The 18333-nt window shown below is 43.8% G+C and overlaps 9 protein-coding genes across 9 annotated transcripts; 3 read left to right on the top strand and 6 right to left on the bottom strand.

Annotated features, from left to right (window-relative positions):
* Window positions 1-216: 216 nt before the first annotated feature.
* Window positions 217-1785, bottom strand: I203_101457 (uncharacterized protein; the record flags this gene model as incomplete). Its single annotated transcript, XM_019148784.1, has 9 exons — window positions 217-346; window positions 410-499; window positions 574-631; window positions 739-829; window positions 882-1021; window positions 1115-1159; window positions 1236-1343; window positions 1441-1558; window positions 1639-1785. 9 exons carry the CDS (start codon window positions 1783-1785, stop codon window positions 217-219), a joined length of 927 nt encoding a protein of 308 aa, XP_019001803.1.
* Window positions 1786-2232: 447 nt separating this feature from the next.
* Window positions 2233-3269, top strand: I203_101458 (uncharacterized protein; the record flags this gene model as incomplete). Its single annotated transcript, XM_019148785.1, has 6 exons — window positions 2233-2262; window positions 2346-2381; window positions 2489-2612; window positions 2703-2800; window positions 2929-3004; window positions 3094-3269. 6 exons carry the CDS (start codon window positions 2233-2235, stop codon window positions 3267-3269), a joined length of 540 nt encoding a protein of 179 aa, XP_019001804.1.
* A 174-nt stretch (window positions 3270-3443) lies between these two features.
* Window positions 3444-8711, bottom strand: I203_101459 (uncharacterized protein; the record flags this gene model as incomplete). Its single annotated transcript, XM_019148786.1, has 13 exons — window positions 3444-3632; window positions 3715-3784; window positions 3853-3875; window positions 3933-3980; window positions 4041-4055; window positions 4206-4225; window positions 4286-4446; window positions 4535-4719; window positions 4793-4874; window positions 4960-8329; window positions 8392-8466; window positions 8536-8607; window positions 8690-8711. The coding sequence occupies 13 exons, from the start codon at window positions 8709-8711 to the stop codon at window positions 3444-3446; spliced, it is 4332 nt and encodes a 1443-aa protein (XP_019001805.1).
* A 359-nt stretch (window positions 8712-9070) lies between these two features.
* I203_101460 (uncharacterized protein) lies at window positions 9071-10065 on the top strand (the record flags this gene model as incomplete). Its single annotated transcript, XM_019148787.1, has 3 exons — window positions 9071-9495; window positions 9590-9672; window positions 9749-10065. The coding sequence occupies 3 exons, from the start codon at window positions 9071-9073 to the stop codon at window positions 10063-10065; spliced, it is 825 nt and encodes a 274-aa protein (XP_019001806.1).
* Window positions 10066-10410: 345 nt separating this feature from the next.
* Window positions 10411-10965, bottom strand: I203_101461 (uncharacterized protein; the record flags this gene model as incomplete). Its single annotated transcript, XM_019148788.1, has 3 exons — window positions 10411-10618; window positions 10713-10862; window positions 10949-10965. The coding sequence occupies 3 exons, from the start codon at window positions 10963-10965 to the stop codon at window positions 10411-10413; spliced, it is 375 nt and encodes a 124-aa protein (XP_019001807.1).
* Window positions 10966-11598: 633 nt separating this feature from the next.
* Window positions 11599-13528, bottom strand: I203_101462 (uncharacterized protein; the record flags this gene model as incomplete). Its single annotated transcript, XM_065516890.1, has 5 exons — window positions 11599-12413; window positions 12467-12647; window positions 12738-12863; window positions 12964-13082; window positions 13195-13528. 5 exons carry the CDS (start codon window positions 13526-13528, stop codon window positions 11599-11601), a joined length of 1575 nt encoding a protein of 524 aa, XP_065373708.1.
* Window positions 13529-14074: 546 nt separating this feature from the next.
* Window positions 14075-14588, bottom strand: I203_101463 (uncharacterized protein; the record flags this gene model as incomplete). Its single annotated transcript, XM_019148790.1, has 3 exons — window positions 14075-14188; window positions 14272-14308; window positions 14464-14588. 3 exons carry the CDS (start codon window positions 14586-14588, stop codon window positions 14075-14077), a joined length of 276 nt encoding a protein of 91 aa, XP_019001809.1.
* Window positions 14589-15181: 593 nt separating this feature from the next.
* Window positions 15182-16572, top strand: I203_101464 (uncharacterized protein; the record flags this gene model as incomplete). Its single annotated transcript, XM_019148791.1, has 7 exons — window positions 15182-15720; window positions 15778-15803; window positions 15865-15976; window positions 16034-16130; window positions 16200-16293; window positions 16349-16422; window positions 16489-16572. 7 exons carry the CDS (start codon window positions 15182-15184, stop codon window positions 16570-16572), a joined length of 1026 nt encoding a protein of 341 aa, XP_019001810.1.
* A 381-nt stretch (window positions 16573-16953) lies between these two features.
* On the bottom strand, window positions 16954-18102 carry I203_101465 (uncharacterized protein; the record flags this gene model as incomplete). Its single annotated transcript, XM_019148792.1, has 2 exons — window positions 16954-17715; window positions 17869-18102. 2 exons carry the CDS (start codon window positions 18100-18102, stop codon window positions 16954-16956), a joined length of 996 nt encoding a protein of 331 aa, XP_019001811.1.
* Window positions 18103-18333: the final 231 nt, after the last annotated feature.

The following is an 18333-nucleotide window of genomic DNA, read 5'->3' on the forward strand; positions in this document are numbered from 1 at the left end:
TTAGTTCACAATTCAGTGTAAATTTCATTATTATTGGATTTCTGGATTGCCATTTATTTACCTTGCATTTATACAAAGATACATATATACATGAATATACATAGGAAAGTGAAAGATGTCTTATATACTTTTTTGTGTGTGAATGATTCGCCTATATCATTATGTATTCATCAAACTCATCAAGATTGCCGTGGTCGTTATGTACACCTGCACCAATCAGGAAGAAAAAGGATGATTGACCAATTCTCTATACAGATCTTCTGGTATATCTTTGACTAACGCCACTGTTATACCTATTACTGGTCTTGCATCTAACGGAGGGAACGTTCGGAGGATCTTCATCGGGCTTTTGTAAAATAATGGATCAACAACCATCCTTACAGTGATGAACAGAAGGAAGTAAACGTACGAAGGTGAATCCATCAATTCCTGTCTCATCAATAATAACTGTGCTATTACACATAGGACGTTGAGATGTATTCCGAAAGCGAGTAGGAAACTATAAAACCAATAATTTGTTGATTTAGCTGATTGTTAGCTATTTAATGAGTTTTCGATAGAGATCACACTAACTCCCATAATTTCAGGACTTCTTCCAATGGTGGTGTACAGGCACATAGAGTCATGACAGCTAAGTCGGTCAAATCAATCTTATCAGCATTGCATATACAGAACATTTACACCAACTTTGAGTCTCCAAACTGATCAAGAAGTCTATTGACAGTGTAATACACTCACATGGAAAAGCATATATCTCAGCTTTCAAATTCTTACTCGACAATTTATCGTACAATTCCTGATCGACAATTTCCAGACATTTATCTAGTAACTGCATCCAAGAATATCAGCTGATGAAGCCATTTAAGTACGTAGAGACTCACCTTCAAGCCCTCATGAACACCTTTCAGAGAAGGTTGGACGTACAAAGGACAACCGTTCTCTATGAATATGGAAAAGCAGGCGAAAGCTTCGAGCTGGGAGGGCATGGCGTATAGGAATGGAGCTGAGAGGACGTTCATCCCTGTAATGTATTAGGTAGACATCAATCATCATTGACCAAGGTCAGAGTATGTACGTGTCTGATTTTGGTCGAGTGGGTGTTGAAATCACTCACCCTGTACATATTTGAATGGTTGTCCCTCATCTTCCAGCTCAGAAGCTAGTCGAATGAGCATTATCAGCTCAGCTTAAGTCTTCAATTAATCCAGTGTGAAGCTGATGGGAACCATACATACATGTTATCTTCCATACAAAGGCTTCCAATAACCTAATCAACATATCTTCTTTTACTTTCCCTTTGAATTGCATGTCAGTAGCTAACGTTCGGAATGTATCGTTTTTGACTGTACTCGATTTCCGAATCATAAATATCAGCTTGGATGTCAGAAGAGACATCATGGGTGAAGAGTATGAGATCGGGTCGGGACTATATAAGCTCACTCTTATGACTGTCTGATGAAGGTCCCATCGATACCCATCTCAAATAATCTTCCGCATTGAGATTATCGACTTTTAACATTAATTTCCATATCTTCGGTCTGAGAGAGGGTTTTCCAAGCTACAGGTAGCACACTAGATGTCAGCTTGTCTCTGATGTATATATCTGAAGGCATAGTAATATGGAGTCAGCTGGCTTACCCTCTCTGGTATTCCTTCTGTCAATACTATCCTCCGTATCCTCTTGAGTCCATCTGATATCTCGGATGTCGATCGATGTCTACCTGACAAGGCGAGAGGGTTGAGAAGGGATGATAAGGTTTCGTAGAGATCTGTTGAGGGTGACATATCGTAGTCTAGTTCAGCTATCAAGTATATTTCATCTGCTTTGCATGTCATATATTGTGATTTGGAAGGTTGAGTAGAGAGAGGTCTTGATGGACTGAGCGTTTGTTGTTGTTGATTGACCTTTGATTTCTTCGCTTCTTTCCGACGGAAAGAACCACTTACATCCATCCATCCTGCTTGGTCTCTCTGTTCTTCTTCGTCTTCTTCCTCTTCTTCTTCCTTCTTGTCATTGGGTGGACAAGATCCAACATACATATACCACAACCAAAGGTCAGCTTTTGCTCCGCCCTTCTTAAAAAGTAACAGCTGACCATATCATTTACAGCTTTCACTTGACTCACAACGAACACCTCAACAGATCATCTTCGTCCTCCATGGAACGCTAGCCGATAGACCACCAAAATCGAGCTTAGGTTGGATTGGATCGCTTTTCATATCAGAAGCGAGATGCTCAACGAAGAGTTATCCACTGACATGGTGAGTCTATACTCCCCGTCCATAACATCCACACCGTCGCTTGTGGTGTTACTATGGTCGTTGAGCTGATTGTTATGATGTAGGACCGGATAACACAATTACAGGATGCTATCCTTGATGTAGGTGTAAACTCCTATACTATACATATACATATTCGATATTCGATATTCCATATGGATTTGCTTCCTGTAACAATGGCTTATTCATATGCTTGTTATCAATTCAGCTCTTGACGATAACATCCACATCAATAGATTATATAACAAAACGAACGGAGTTTGAACAAACTTCAAACACGATACCTACTACACTCCAAACTCCCCTTGCAGCCAACAGACAAGAATACAAAGGTGAGTCCCCTTTTTTCCAGCTTTCCCCACCCGTTCGCATCGGCGAATGAATAGCTGATTGTTGATTTTATGTGTTATGGAAATTGACAGCATCGATAGAAACGTTTGTGAATGATATAGTAAGGAGAAGCAAAGATATCAAAGCATTGATAGCCAATCTACCAAAGAAAGATGATAGCTCTCAAAGGGTGAGTAGAACATCTCACTCTCTCTCTACTCTTTCTCCCATACATTCAAACATATCTATCTTGATGTAGAGCAAGATGTTCCCGTGTAACCTAAGTTAATCCATGAAACTGATGTTGATATCTCGTAGGCCACCAGATTATCAGAATTACAAGAAGAGTTATCGACAGCCAACGAAGAGTACAAAATAGCATTAGCTCAATCAGGTCAGTTTCCAATACCTTTGCTCTCTAGACAACAAATTGGGATAGTGCAGCTGACACATTTCATTGGTACTTGATTTGTACACTTACAGAAGAATTGTTACTTGAATTACAATCAGCTTTAGATCAAGCATTGGGCGAAGATTCACCTTATATCCCAATACCCACGAAGATCATTTCATCGACGTTAGATGAAGACAATAATCAGCGGAACACAACCGTAGGGGAAGGAGCAGGACAAGAAGGAAATACAATAATAGATGCATGAATTTAGCATTTCAATTACTTCGTATAGTTATATAGTACAGATAGGACCAATGCAACGTATTGTACTATTATCATCATCTCAACATCACAGCAGAACAAGTTAAGAATAATTGGCGAAAAAAAGCAAGTGCTTTGGGGGATACAATTTCGTGATATTCTCGATAGGTGGACCATCTTATCCACCATAATTGAACATTCTCCCATCACATCTAGCAGTCTTGCACATACATCGATCTTTAGCTGCGACCTTACCTTTGGTCGTAGGGGTAATATGAGCCGAAGCGGAAGTTTTGGATTTCTTAGCTTTGGCATTTCGAGTGGTCAATTTGGGTTGAGGTGTCGGGATTGGAATTTCGTCGTCGTCCTAAAATCAGCAACAAATCAGTATAGCCTTTTATACATCATGTTGTTGTGAAGATTCGATAGTCGTGGTCGTGAAAACTCACAGGTAATCCTTTATACGATATACAGAGCTCTTCGTTACGTGCGATAGGACGTCGAGCGAATATAACGAGGCTAAATTTGAGTTGACGAGTGAGCTGGTATACGCACATTATCATGAATGCTCTTATCCCAGCACTCACATAGGTCGTTCAGGATGGAAGTCCTATTAACAAGCATGTATGTTAGCAGTTGGATTGCATTGGTAGGAATGTAAGCTCACCTTGACATAAGCTTGCGTGATAGCTAAATTAGGATCGCATGAGTGATTCTGTGCACCGTTCCATCATCAGCTACGTATCGGACCTCGAAAGATATGCAGCCAACGTACGAAATATCGCGTGAACTATCGATTTCAACATCGTCAGTCAGCAACCAATACCTGTTCGTCACATAAGTCACCCAACTCACATTCTGAAAGACCGTCGAAGCCAAGGCCATAATGTCATTTCGTCAGTCAGTTTGAGCAACAACATCTTATGAAAGATGGACATACCCCATAATGAAAGGCATCCACTATCAATATTCCGTCAGCTATTGCTGTAGGTAAGGTAGCATTCAGACAAGCTAACTCACCACTATAAGCAGAATAGACATAACTCGGATCATCAGCTTCTTCAGCTGCGATCTTTGCTCTCTGAGCGGCGAGTGCTGCCAGTTCTGCCGATCTGGAATCTATACGTGATAGACCTGAAGGTGGGTGTGCGATTTGCCAACCATCGCAGTCAAATAGGTATCTATATGATCGATAGACTCATCAGCACCAGCAGCTGTTTACGATCAGGACAGATCAGGAAAGATAGATGGTGTACAGAGGTGACTTACGTTCTACCGATCTGAGCATACAATTTCCCTCTCTCCTCCGATTCCTGCTCAGTAATCAATTCCCCAGCATAGATACCCAGAAAAGTACCAGCCGCAATGGGTGCTCTGGCTCTTACACCCCACCCCTTCCATCTGGTTTTGAACAATTCGATCTTTGTATCTTGACCTCGACCACGTTGGATGATCTATCAGTCAGCCCGGATGTAATCAGTGTCATGCCGTTAACAAAACAATCCAGCTCTATGGGCCTCTACTCACCCTATTCCCACATTCAGGTGGACAACCACAATTTTTACCGCATTCCCAAACACTAACAGAAGTCTCTTTGATTCGTCCTAGTCTGCAGGGCAGGGCACATGATCCCAATCAACATCATGGTTTCACCGTTCTCTCTCTCTCACGAAAGAATAGGACAACACACTCACTCATCATAAGCGAATCCTTTCATTCCTAGGTCATAGAAATACAATTCCTGTCTTCTCACACAACTACAATTCTTATTGTTCGGATCGCACGGCCCATCGCAATCACATCCTACTCCTAATTCTGGGTCAGGAACGTCAGGGTTATAGAGCATATCGTTGGAATATTGAAATTCGAAATCGGGTGGTGCACCTTCACCATCAATATCATTGACTACTCTGATCTCGTCCGCTTGAGGTTCGTCAATCGAAGTACTTTGAGCCATGTAAGCTTCGAACACTGCTCGATGCAATGAAGGGTTATTGGTCAAGTGGGGTTTACGTCGATTCCACTCATCTATCAACTTCGTATTCAACATTCGGTTCGCTCGACCAATTCGATCGGATGGAGGTAGTGGATCGGGCAAAATCTCTGATAGGACTGTATGTATGTTGGATTCGATCTCTTCTGTTTCCGGAGGGGTGTGTACTTCTCCTGCAATTGGGAACTCGTAGGAGCTTTGGACTGTAAATCCATTGTATTCAACCAGCTCAACAGCATTGGAAGGCCCGCTAGAGGGTGCACCATCCGAGATCCCATCCACCATGTCCTCGACATCGGATTCACCATCATGTTCCACAATCCATCGCCAAGCATTTCTCGACCTAGTCGGGATGACAACTTCGAATTTCGGCGTAGGTGACTGATCACTGGACGAGGAGGATCTCCTTTCATCCTCCGGGCTCGAGATGATCTTCCGATTGGATCGAGATCGAACGCGTGGTATGGGTTGTCGTTCATCCAGCTCTGATAGGGGTGCACGAGGGATCAATCGAGAAGATTCGCCAACTTTCGGGATGAAAACTTCTCCAGTGATTTCTTCGATGGATGGAGCACTGCTGGAACGGCGAACACTTTGTTCAAGTTCTACTGGACTATCTTGGGGCAGAGGTGCGATTTCCACGTCGTCCATCCCGATTCGGACTTCTTCTACTTCCTTCTCGACCAGTATGTCCTGCCTGATAGGGCTTTCATCCCCCTTGTCGCTAGTCAGACAGTCCAGATCATCGTCATCGATCTCGATGGGGTGCATGGAGGATGAACCATGTATCGACGTGATCGAGATCGGTTCAGATGGCACCGGCAATACAGGCTTGACATCGAAACCTTTCGACTGGGACTCTTGCAGAGCTGTCGATGTAAGAGGTTGTGGATCCCACGTATCATCCCTGATAGAAGGTTCAGGCGAAGGATTATATGAGGCTGAAGGGAGAGGATGTATGGTGGGTGAGTCTGCGATGGCATCAGGTTGGGTGGGTTCCTCTCGTGCAAGGCCGACATCTTGTGCCGGAGATGCTTGAGAGTCGATAATGGCTATTTGATGATTTTGAGTCGCATTCACGGGGCGCATTTCAGCTATTGGGCTGATTATGAAAGTGCCTAGAACAGCGTCTACCTCTTGACTGTCAGTAGTCTGGGGTGTCTGTGGCATCGAGATTTCTGGAGTCTGGGGAATGGGGATCCCGGTGAATATTCGTGGCGAGCCCTGCTCGATGGGACGATCTCTGTTTGGTGATGAAGGAGATTTGCCCAACATCGAGGTGGGTCGTGGGACAGCAGAGGATTTAGGTGTCATCTGAGTTGATGATTTCGTTGCCTGATGCGTAGGTATCGTCTGTGTTGAGTCTTCAGTCTGTGATCTAGGGGTATCCATGACAGCTAGATCCGACAACGGAACCATTTCCTCTTGAGGTATGTCATACTGAGTGCTTGGTCCTGTTATCTGCACGTCCGCATCCAATGTCATCATTGTACCCTCGCCATCCGATATAGTCAAAGTTTCCGTTGTCGTTTCCACTAATTTTGGTTCCACTGGAGCAGCAGCCGCCAATACGGGTTCCGCTGTCATTGGAAGAGTAGTGTCCGCTATTAAAGCAGGAGATGGGTCCCTCGATCCTTCTGGAGGTACCAATGATTGGAAAATATTATTCAGATGCAACCCCAAGACAGGCTCTGGAGAAATCTGCGATACTGGTGGTGAGTTCCGAGGTAGGTTTTGAGGATCGGAAACGGTGTTGTGATCCTGAAGTGAATTTTCCTCCATTTGTATGTCATTTTCAGAGACGACAGGTGGTATCGGCAAAGCCGGGGGGACATCTGCATCCTGCATGATTATATCTTGCTCGACTGTCTTCTCCGGGGCCGACCTTTGCGCCAATGACAAGGGTGATGGGCTGTTATTCTTCCCTTTGCCTGATTGTTCTGATCCATCTACAGGTTGACTCTTTTTGGGAGAAGGTTGTTCATCAGTCACCCATTTCGGACCTTTCTTAATCGCTTGGGGAGAAATCACAACCGCTTGCTCCTTTTGAGGTTCAACGTTCGTCGGCGGCCAATCTACTTTCCTAGCTTTCCCTTTCCTAGATTTTTCATCTTCCCTCACTAGCTCTGTGGGTGACGGTGATCGTTTATAGCTTATATTGGGCTGTAAAGTTGCAGGATTAAGCCATGAGCCGGACTCTGATTCTGTTCCGGGTTGATCTGATTGTGGTGGTTCTAGTGTCACTGGATTAAACCATGACCCAGCTACGCCATCGTCTGCTTCTTTTATCGATGAAGAAGGCTGGATATTTGCGTCAGGGGCTGACTGAGATCCGTCAGAGTTGGATTGCGCAGTGCTTAAAGGATCGATCAGAGATTCCATATGGTCCGCCCCGTCCATTTCGGAGATGTTCGTTGATCTCGTAGATGGCCCAGCAATGGGATCTTTTGGTAGAGGGTCGGCCGGGGTATTCAGTCCATTAGTCGAGGAAAGAGAACTCAAATTAGTCCACGATTGAGGGAGGGCGAAATCTTGCTTAGGAGGTGAAAGGGTATGAGAAGGTGCATGTCCGGCCATGATATTTGGTCCAGGAGTTGAAGGAAGGGATCTTAGATCTGTCCAAGATTGAGGTAGAGTAAAGTCTTCTTTGGGCGGTGAATCTTCAGGAGGAGGTGCAAGTACAGTAGGGTTCAACCAACTTCCATCTTGGGTTACTGATGTATTAAGTGATATTGAGCGAGAACTAGGTGGTGGGACGTAAGTTGCAGGATTCAACCATGATCCACTTGGAGCTTCTACTGGCTGTATTTTTGACTTGGCTACATTGGGATCATACACAACGGGATTGAGCCAAGATCCAACTTCTCCCGTCACTTCTTCCTTGACAGGTCGGGAGGGTCGAGCCATAGGCTGATTTTCACTCAGGTCTATCGCGTCTCTATATGTATTGACTGGGATGGATCTTCGAGGTTTTCTGGATGAATTTGATGAGGATGCAGGTGGTCTGGAAGAGGAGGAGGCGGGGGCAGTATCTGAACCTGAACCTGAGTCGTCTAATGTGAGATCTACGACTGTAATCGACAAATAGATATCAATACCTGCAATTCAATGAGAGTGAGTGAAGGGGACATACATTGACTCGATTTTGGTAGACTAGCTCGTCTCGTAGTTGAGCTTGGTCGTCCAGATCTTGCTGCTGCACTTGAAGCTACGCACAATCAATCATTACTTCAGTTAATCTGGAAGGATGAATTCGTTTCAGGAGTTGAACACTTACGTCCAGCTTGACTCGACCCTGGTCTATCCTCATCTGAAGAATCTAATGATATCGGATCTTTGGGGTTACCAGCTGAGTCGAGGTTACCTCACAGCATATCAGCTATTTTACTCCAGTGATGGTAATCGCGAGATCAACGTGAGAAAGGACTCACTTCCTCTTGTAGGTATTGACATTATGACCGATTCATCCGGGACAACAAGTAACACGCATGTGACTCCATTGGATTGACAGTTGTCTCTTCAAGATCTGTCAGGTGTGGGTGTGGGTGGTTTTTCTCAGGTTGAATATCTGTGATAAGATGGATGAGCGTGGATGTGGATCACGAATCCTTGTTCTCTCATCTTTCATCTTTTATCTGTTACTGGGTTGTTGTTGTCATGCAGGGGCGGACATCGCCGATATAAACCTTGCAAGGATTGGTACCTGAAAAGAACAGTACTCGTAGAAATGTTGAAAGCATGGACGATCAAGGTGCATCAAAATTATCATCTATCTTTCGATTGTTTATACTCCACTCGATCGACGGCTCAACATGGCAAGGAACAAGACTCAGCAAGTGGATCAGTCGAAGGATCAGAATGACAACAAGGGAAAGGGAAAGTCGAAGCAAGATGTGTACCCAGTCATACCTCAAAAAGATCTATTTCAACGTATAAATTTCACTTATCAAGCTTCCATCTTCTTACAATCGCTTGGGTCAGGTAGCTCAGCAGCTACATCAACTCGAGGCTTCACTTCCGGTGAAGATGGTCTGGAACTCAAGATAGATAGAAAAGGGAAACGTAAAGCTATCGAAAATAAAACAACATCTTCACCACATTTACACGATTTAGAGGAACGAATGACGAATGAAGAAGGTCAAGATGTCGAGAAGGGTACGACGAAGAAACTCAGACAATTGGCTAGAATGAATATCAGAGAAATGAACGGCATGTCTGTACATAATCAACTGAAGCTGTAAGTCTGGATATCAACATCCACCATATACACCAAGCTCAATTGAGACTTCTCTATGAGATCATACTGATGGTTTGAGGGATGATTGGTATAGGGATCCCTCATTGAAACGATCGTTATGCAAAACATGCGGTACGATCCTGATCCCAGGTCTGACCTCAAAAATACGGAATAGGCGTAAGTCCATCTCCGAATCTTACAAGCAAGTAATCAAGCTAGTATAGTTGACTGATGAACAATATGACGATCTTAGCTAATCGGAATTCATTCTCAATAACACATCATACATGTCTAACATGTCTCTCATCATTATCCATACCTGCTCCGCCTATACCCACCTTGCCGGCTCAAAACTCTGTAAATAGTATACTGGACGACGAACAACTTGATGGTCCCGTTAGACGGAATCGTCGTAGAAAGGCTTCGAAAAGGGGTAAAATCATATTTCACGAGAAAGAACGATCGACTGCGGATGGTCATACGATGGATGGAGGACACACGTTGTGGAAGGGTCTTGATAAGGTGGAAGGATGGGGAATCAAGTTGACTGAAGCTGGAGTAAGTGAATGATTGAAAAGGGATCAATGTAGAATAGCGCATATATGTATATCTTAGTATTCGTTGTAAGTGATGATTCATGAGAATCTGTTAATCTCTTCTGGATCATGAGGTCTACGATGAGATATCACTGCAGTTCACCAAAAATGTATACTTGCTGTACTGATATTCCACAATTGAAGTCTCCTAATTTATAAGCATCGAATAGAAACGACATATAACTTGGGGCAACTAACAAAACCAAACGCATTAACAGAATTTTTACAATGAAAAGCCAAAAAACGATCTAATCCAGTTTACTTAATCAATTCTACTTCTTAACAAGACCGAAGATTGGATGAAGGATAGTTATCATAATCAACTTCTCTCATATTTACAATTCCAGCTCGAACAAGGACACAACAAACAACCCAGACCATATCCACAGCAAAACCATTTATTCCACCATGCTGGTCTACCATTATGAGAGGCATCACCAGGGTACCATTGTTCGTATCTCGTCTTACTGTTTTTGGGATTCGTCCCGGTGTTAGACGGTGAAGAGGCGAGTGATAGACCTGGAATCCTGCAGAGTACAAATACGGAAAGAAGATTAGATCTCACATATACTTGACATAATGTACATGTACAAGTACATTGTTGGTTCCTGATTGACTCACACTTGTCCATTGTTATTGTTATTACCATCATCATCAACAGCAGTCAAACTTGAATTTTCAGAATTGTTTAACCTCCTCTCTGTAGGAGTAGCTGTGGTTGACATCCCAGGTTGAACACCTGGAGGGGAATTGATGTACCCTTTTGAAGGACTACTCACACCAGAATCAGTCAGTTGCTGACTACAACAGGAGATCGAATACAGTTGAGTGGTATGGAACCGTAAAGATGTACTTACGATTGTCCAGTTGACATACTGGATTGGATTCAGTTGGTATTGATTTACCGCTTTTGGTTTTCCCCGATCGATAATTTCTGAATATCTGGGAGGGAAAGATGGATCGCAAGTGAAGTATGTTCTATGAATGTAAATTGATGAAGGTGACTAACGAACGCTGTAAACGGGCAAGATATATCTATCACTTCCGTCAGGTCCAGTACAGTGATCGAGTCGGAAACTCTTGATATCCCATGTAACCGTTCATCCTCACTCGCACTCTCATACCTGTAAAGAACCCAAAAGAAGGAGATAGCAACCCAAAGGAGTGAAGTCATAAAGGATTACAGTAACAATAGAAAGATACGTCTTTACCTCTAATGACCTCGACAAGTCTTGACTGTAAGTTTCGGATAGTAAATATCGTTCAGAGTGTAGACGTAATGTATAACTACAAAAGATTGTAGTGTAGAGACGCAATTGTCGCTTTTCAGAATTCAGCTCGTTAAATGCAAATCATCAAGAGGACTAACACAGTTCCAGAGGGACCATGTGAAAACTACATAAGGATGACAGAGTACTCGTATCAGATACAAACATATGCATGATTCATGTGATATACAAGTGACTTTAATCTGTACAGTGTACAAAATACGACTACGACTTCCTCTTCATTTGCCTCTGACCGCTTTCTTCTTCCTAAACAATACACTATTGATCTTCGCATCATCCATCCCAATCCCATTATCTGACGGCACAGCTGCACTGACTGGTTTATGTGAGGGAGTTGATTTCGATACGTTAATAGTTGATATATGAGGTTGGTTGTTGGGATGTGCATTGGGTCTATGTGGCGAAGACGATGAATGACCTTTTTTCTCCTTTATCCCTTCTTCTCCATTCGGTTCTTCGGCCCTTTCTTTCCTTTTCGTTCCCATTGCTGCTGTAGACTTTATAGCCGCCTGTGGAGGAGCAAAAAAGTCCATGACCATTCCTTTCCCCTTTGGTTTCTCTTTCTCCAAATGAGGAACTACAAATTTCTCTCCAACAGATCTTCTAACTTCTTTGAACTTCGTGGTCGGTCTATCAATCTTGAACCGTTCTTCCTTCTTTTTTATCCCCTCAGAATCCTTAGTACGATCTTTGAGATGGCTAGGGAGAGATTCTCTGATAATCGGGTGAGAACCAGGTATAGATGAAACAGGTGAACTAGGTTCCGATATCCTTCGATCCTGAGCGTGAGATTGAGATTGTATCGATCTTTTGGGAGGTGGTATTCTGGGTCCTTGAGATATCTGAGTCTGAATCTGATTAGTAGGGAGGTAAGGGTTTTTGAACAATTGAGTAGGTTCGTTCGTCCTTCTCTGAGGTGTCGGAGGGATGTATCTCCCAGAAGCGTGAGTCAAAGCTACTCGAGCACGCTGAGCTTCCAGACGGGCTTTGGCGATTGCACTTTGTGGTTTCGGAACTACTCTTCCGACTTCAGCTGTTGTCCCTCATACCAACTCCAACACTGCACACAACCACAGATAGACTCACCTGAAGAACTCAATCCACCCGTTCCTCTTCCCCATCCACTCTTGGAAGATTTCTTTTCCGGTATTATACGATCCATCACTACTATCCTCTTTGAGGCTTTCTCCGCTTCTAATTGCTTGTATCGCGCTGCTACTCGATCGGCAGCCTGGGTTTGACGGACGTGGAAGTCTTCTTTCGCTTTCTGCGAATCAAATGAGTTAGCTGCTATATCCTAGAAAAAGATAGCGAGCCATTTGAGTGGACGTTACTCGAAACAAGCTGGTTGACTCACCTTGTACATCCTCCTCCAGCCTGAGGTCCTAGGCTCACCATGCCTATCCTGACATCTCTCGTGGAATAGTGGGTAATCCTGCAGGAGGAAAATCTCGTATAGCCAATCCGTATCTTTCTTGATATGCTATTGATTAAGGGATCTCAATCACTTGTATAATCCATTCTCGTGTTAAATGAGATGGAGATGGTGAATCAAGGCCAGTGCTCGTGTATAATTCACTCACTGGTGAATTACTTTCAATCTCTTGTAATTGTTCAATCGGAACTTCGTCTATCAAAGGTTTGATCAAAGGGTATTCTAGATCGCCTATATCCCATATTCTCGCTGAGTTGGTCTTGATCACTATGAAAAGCACAAGCAGCCAGAGGTTTTCCAATCAGTTCCAGTTATCCCAAATTTACAATCGAACGATGGAATCCCAAGAGGGTTTATCTTGTAATGAGGGAACACTCACCACCCATACAAAGATCCCGCAAACTCTTTGCGCCCATTTCAAGATCTTTACTCCCGATATCCCTACCCGTCCGTCTCAGATCTTGCAATTCCCTCAATCGATCATCTACATTCTTGTATACTCTGCCTGTCGATGGTCCAGCTTGGGTTGTTGTTGGATATATTCGAGATGGTCCAGCTTTATTCGATATAGATGGAGAAGACAGATGTGAAGGTGCAGGTGCGGGCGCAGGCGTGGCAGTAGCTATAGGTTCGGCGGTATTCACATCCTGGGTGATATCGTTCCCGAATAGATCTTCTTCTTCTTCTTCTTCGTACTCTAGATTATCTGGCATTGTGGAGTATGTGTAGAATACAGGTCCGGAGGCAAGGCGGTGACGATATAGGTTAAGGACAGGAACGTCCCAAATTGAGCACCCAGTCTAAACGCAAGCTTACCAGAAAGTCGTAGGCGAGTGTATGTATACAAAGTTATTGAGTCGGTGGAAGAACGAAACAACAATCAAGAGGATAGTGCGGATAGTGATTAAGTGGACGACCATTTTGTACTGCCCTCCACTTAACACCCACAACGACTGATCGGCGCACAGACCCGCAAATGTACGAGAGACGAAGCAATCATCAAGTATGATACTGGTTCCATATACTTAGACTCAGAAGGAAACATATAGGGTGCATAACTCTACTCGTGGCATCAGGAAAAGTGAAAGCGAGAAAGGAGAAGGAAAGGGATTGACATGGCAGACCAACAAGACCACCGCCTAAAGAGGGACCAGGCTGTGTGAAATATAGCAATTCCCTGCCGAAGACTTGAAATGGACCCAATGGGAATCAGGAGATGTTCTTACATTACTGCGATACAGTAGGAATAGATGTCAGTCTTATGCCCTGCTACAGAGATGGAGGGAGAACAACTCACAGGAACAACAGCCTGCTTGTTCTACTGGAGCGTAGGGATCTTCACCTTTTTGAAGTGGACCCCAGAGGGATGGGATCTGCGCGAGGATTGGATCTAGTCAGCTAATACATCAGGGCAAGTGATGACTGAGGGGACAGCTGAAGGGTGCGCCCTACTCACGAGAGGGTCTTTGGTGGATCGACAATGATTGATTAAGCTAATGCACCACCCAAACAGGAATCAGCATTTCCTTCCAACTCGTATTTTCTTTCAACCTTTCGCGACCTATCTGTTGATTGACCTCCTATCCCTTTCTACCAGCATATAGCTATATCTGTCGTCACAAGGCAAGGAGAGATGATCTTTACTCACTTCAAACTGGCTACACTGACCATTACCCTAGGTCTAGCTAATTCCTCTCTCAATCTATGGTTGTGCTCCATCAACCTCCTAAGCTTCAACTCGTGCATGGTAGCTTTATTAGCTCGGGATGACATTTTGGCTGGTTATCGTCGGAGAACACCGTGGATAAGGAGAGCGGTCTTCTGTTCTGTACGACTCGATCCTGAAGCTGTCGATTTAGCTATTGCTATTGCGATCCTGCTTGACCAGGATGATACTATCGTCGGCTCACTGATGATGTTTGATTATTATACTCTTTTGAGTCGAGGGTGAGATGGGAAGACAGATAGAAGGAATCGAGATCGGATAGACATCAAAAGTATTCATATTCATCCAGTTCACTTCACTGCTCAGTCAGATTGGATGATCCGTGCAACGCACAGACCCACACAGTCACACCAATAGCGCACAGATCACCTACTGTACCGCACACACTCAAGCACACGTCAGGTCCAGTCAGCCACATCCAAAGAAGATCACGCACAGACCCACTCTGACTGAACCAAGCATGGGATATACTCGTATAAACAGTCATCGCTGTATACCATCCTTCTTCTCTTCTTCCCTCTTCTCATCCCTCAAATCTTAACATCACATACCATATCAATGGAAAGTATACACCGAACCGATACTGACAATCCTATCAACCCCATTTACTCATCTTAAGAAGAACCGAGTATCACTCACCATGCCTCGTAATACAGCTAAACGTTCCCGATTACCTTCCTCAATTGACAGTAGAACTACTCCACCGCCTAAAACTAAAAAGCCAAGAACAAGTAAGACTGGCAAACCGACATTAAGTACAAGACGTACATCGGGTATCAAACATAGCTCGACCGTCAGTGAGGGACAAGCGGAGAAGGATGATCCCGACGATACGAGTTCCGACTCGTCACCTTCCTCTTCTTCCTCACAGGATCAGGACAGCGATGAAGATGAAGATGTGATGGAACATAGCACGAGAAATTCCAACTCGAACTCAGACTCCGATATGAAACACCAGAAAGAAGTAATCATTGCGATGGTTGATCGAATAAAGTCCAAACAGTTGAGGAGAATACTGGAAGATTCTGCCAAATACCTACGAAAGGATGGGACCGATCTCGATAATCCTGGAAAAGATGATGTGTCAGATATGAGAAAAGTGAGAAACATCTGGGAGAGGGTCATGGAGAATTGGGATGATTCGGAGGAAGAGGATGAGATTGCTGTAGTGGAAGAAGCGTTAGTCTTTTGTTCTACGCAAGTGATTGGATAAAGCTGATACAATTGCGTAAATAGGGAGAAACTCGCCAATGCACTGACTGGTGGGTACGACACCGTTTTGTTTTTGATTCAGACGGAAAGCTGATATGAGTGATGCCATAGCCCCCTTCGACAAGCTTCAAGCCCAATCTACCAGTTCCCTCAACGAGGTGACCTACACAGTCAACCAAGCATTCCAGAATGCGTTGGAACCTTTCAGAAAAGATATCATCCTGTCAGTACACGCAATACCGAACATCCATATCGCTGATGACATTTCCCACGTATTTAGCGAGCAACTGAAGCTTTCTGAAGCAGCTCAAGCGAGACTCGCCCAACAGACTGCAGAAAGATGGGACTTCGCCATGGCTCATGTGGCACACAAGCAGGTATATTGCCCTTCCAAATCTCAGATATATACAATCATCAGCTGATAAGACTCCTTATGACGTCGATAGCAGAAATTCCAAGAGGTCATGAGACAAATTCACGCGATCAAGGAAGAGAAAAAACAATTGATGGTACAGGCTAAGAAAGATTTCGATGCTGCTTGTACGTACAACTTTTAAATCAACAACTTCAGATGAGCCTGACGATGAAGTATTAGTGGAAAGACAAGCCGCAGAGATCGAAGGTTTCAAGAAACGGATCCGAGAGTCCCAAGAAAGATGTCGAGAGCAGGTGAGACGACCACTGGCAAAGGATCGAAAGCTGCTCTAACTTTATTCGAATTGAACGCTGTGGTAGCTCATCAAAGCTCAAGATCAAGATCGGATCAACAAAGAGGTCAACATGCTCATGGCCAAGTTCCTCAACGGGGATCGAACGTGATCCGATTGATGGAAGAGTATGTGCTATCTACTCTATTGTCCGGTATGTCGTGACTCGTTCTTTGGTTTCGATAATCTCACTTTGAATGATTTTGACTGTTGCCGTAGACGGCATCGCACCATTTTCGCTGTGAAGTGATAGCATAGTTGTAGACATGTACAATTCTTCTATGTTTACGTATGTATGTACAACAAAAAGTTTGATATGTAGGTCTGATATCCTTAAACCCGTGACCCGTCTACAGTATCTAAGTTGGTCGACATTGACCATCATCTTACATCTCCATAGTATATTAGTCGCACCCACTCTTCAACCTGACTTGACCAATGCAGTCAGTCAGTGATCCAGCTGCAGTGCTGTTCAGGATCTATGGTCTATGAGCTATCGCCATATCCCAGCCCATGGTACATTGTTATGAACCGCATCATACCTAATCTTCATTATCTGACTGACTCCAGATACATCTACATCTCTCTTTATCCTGTATAATCCAATGATGATGAACCCAACCAGAGCGACAGTTAATGCTCTTAAACCAGTTATTTGGGATTTGCTCGATGTCGATGATAATGGTGATTTTGCAAAACTTGAGGGATTGGGTTTATTGACGATTATGATCTTTTCATTCTCCTTATCCTCGTTGTACTCGGTTGATGATTTCACTTCAGTCGTATTTGTTTGTTCAGACGAATCTCCTTTTACCCTCCTATCGTTCTTATTCGACCTTTTGATCCACCCTGAGATCTTCCAACCTCCCACTACAGCATGATATACACCCAAACCTACCAACCCCAGATAACTCGTCCATCCAATGACATTCTGTAGATTGTATCCTACGTACTCGTACCCCAATTCCGAAGGGCTGAGTTGGAATATCGGTGATTCCGATCTAGAAGGTATCAATCGATGGGAGAGTATATGGGCCATGAGCAAGATGGTGAGTGGGTATCCAACGATTTGATGGAGTTGACGAGGTAATCGGGATCTTATCGATTTCATAGACCGACTCGATTTGGAAGATACCGATGAGGAGGAGGGAAGGATCATGAGTAGTCGTTTGAGGGTTGATGAGAGGATGTGAAGAGTTAGGGGAAGGTAGATTAGGTATGGTTCGAGTGGGAGATATAAATCTCGGGATATCATCTATATGATCAATCAATTAACCAATTGATTAGCGATTCATCCATGCTCCTGGCATTCATGATTATATATGCTTGGGAATGAGTCGAGGCAAAATTCGAACTGAATGTGATATACTTTATGGAATTGAATGATAGATCACAGAGAGATACTTACCATAGTCTTATCTGCTCCCTCTATGCCCATTACAGATGCTACAGCCGGACTAGCCAGATGAGGTACAAGGAATATGCTAAATACCATGGCAGAGGTATTTTGAGTTAACGTCAATACCCTCATCACCTGTCCTTTACTGGGAAAGAACCGCCTGGTTTCGGGGGACGGATCATCTTGCTTTTCGTTGAGAGCGAGCTGATGAGGCAGAGGTATGTCAGGGGGAGGAGGTGACATCTTGTCCATTTAAAGTAATCACTGTAGCTTTCGAAAGAGATATTTGTGTACGTTTGAGAAGAGGATGATTGGATGAGATGATCAGGGTGGAGGTGGTCCAGGTGAGTAACTCTTCAGAATGGTGTGGCGGAAAGCTTATCCTGCGACTTGTGAGGGGAATATTTGTACTTGTAAGACTTGTACTTGTCTGAACGGACGGAAGGGAGAGAGAGAGCTTGGATTGCAGTCAAG

This window comes from Kwoniella mangroviensis (assembly GCF_000507465.2).
Source record: "Kwoniella mangroviensis CBS 8507 chromosome 1 map unlocalized Ctg01, whole genome shotgun sequence".
Lineage (NCBI taxonomy): Eukaryota > Fungi > Basidiomycota > Tremellomycetes > Tremellales > Cryptococcaceae > Kwoniella > Kwoniella mangrovensis.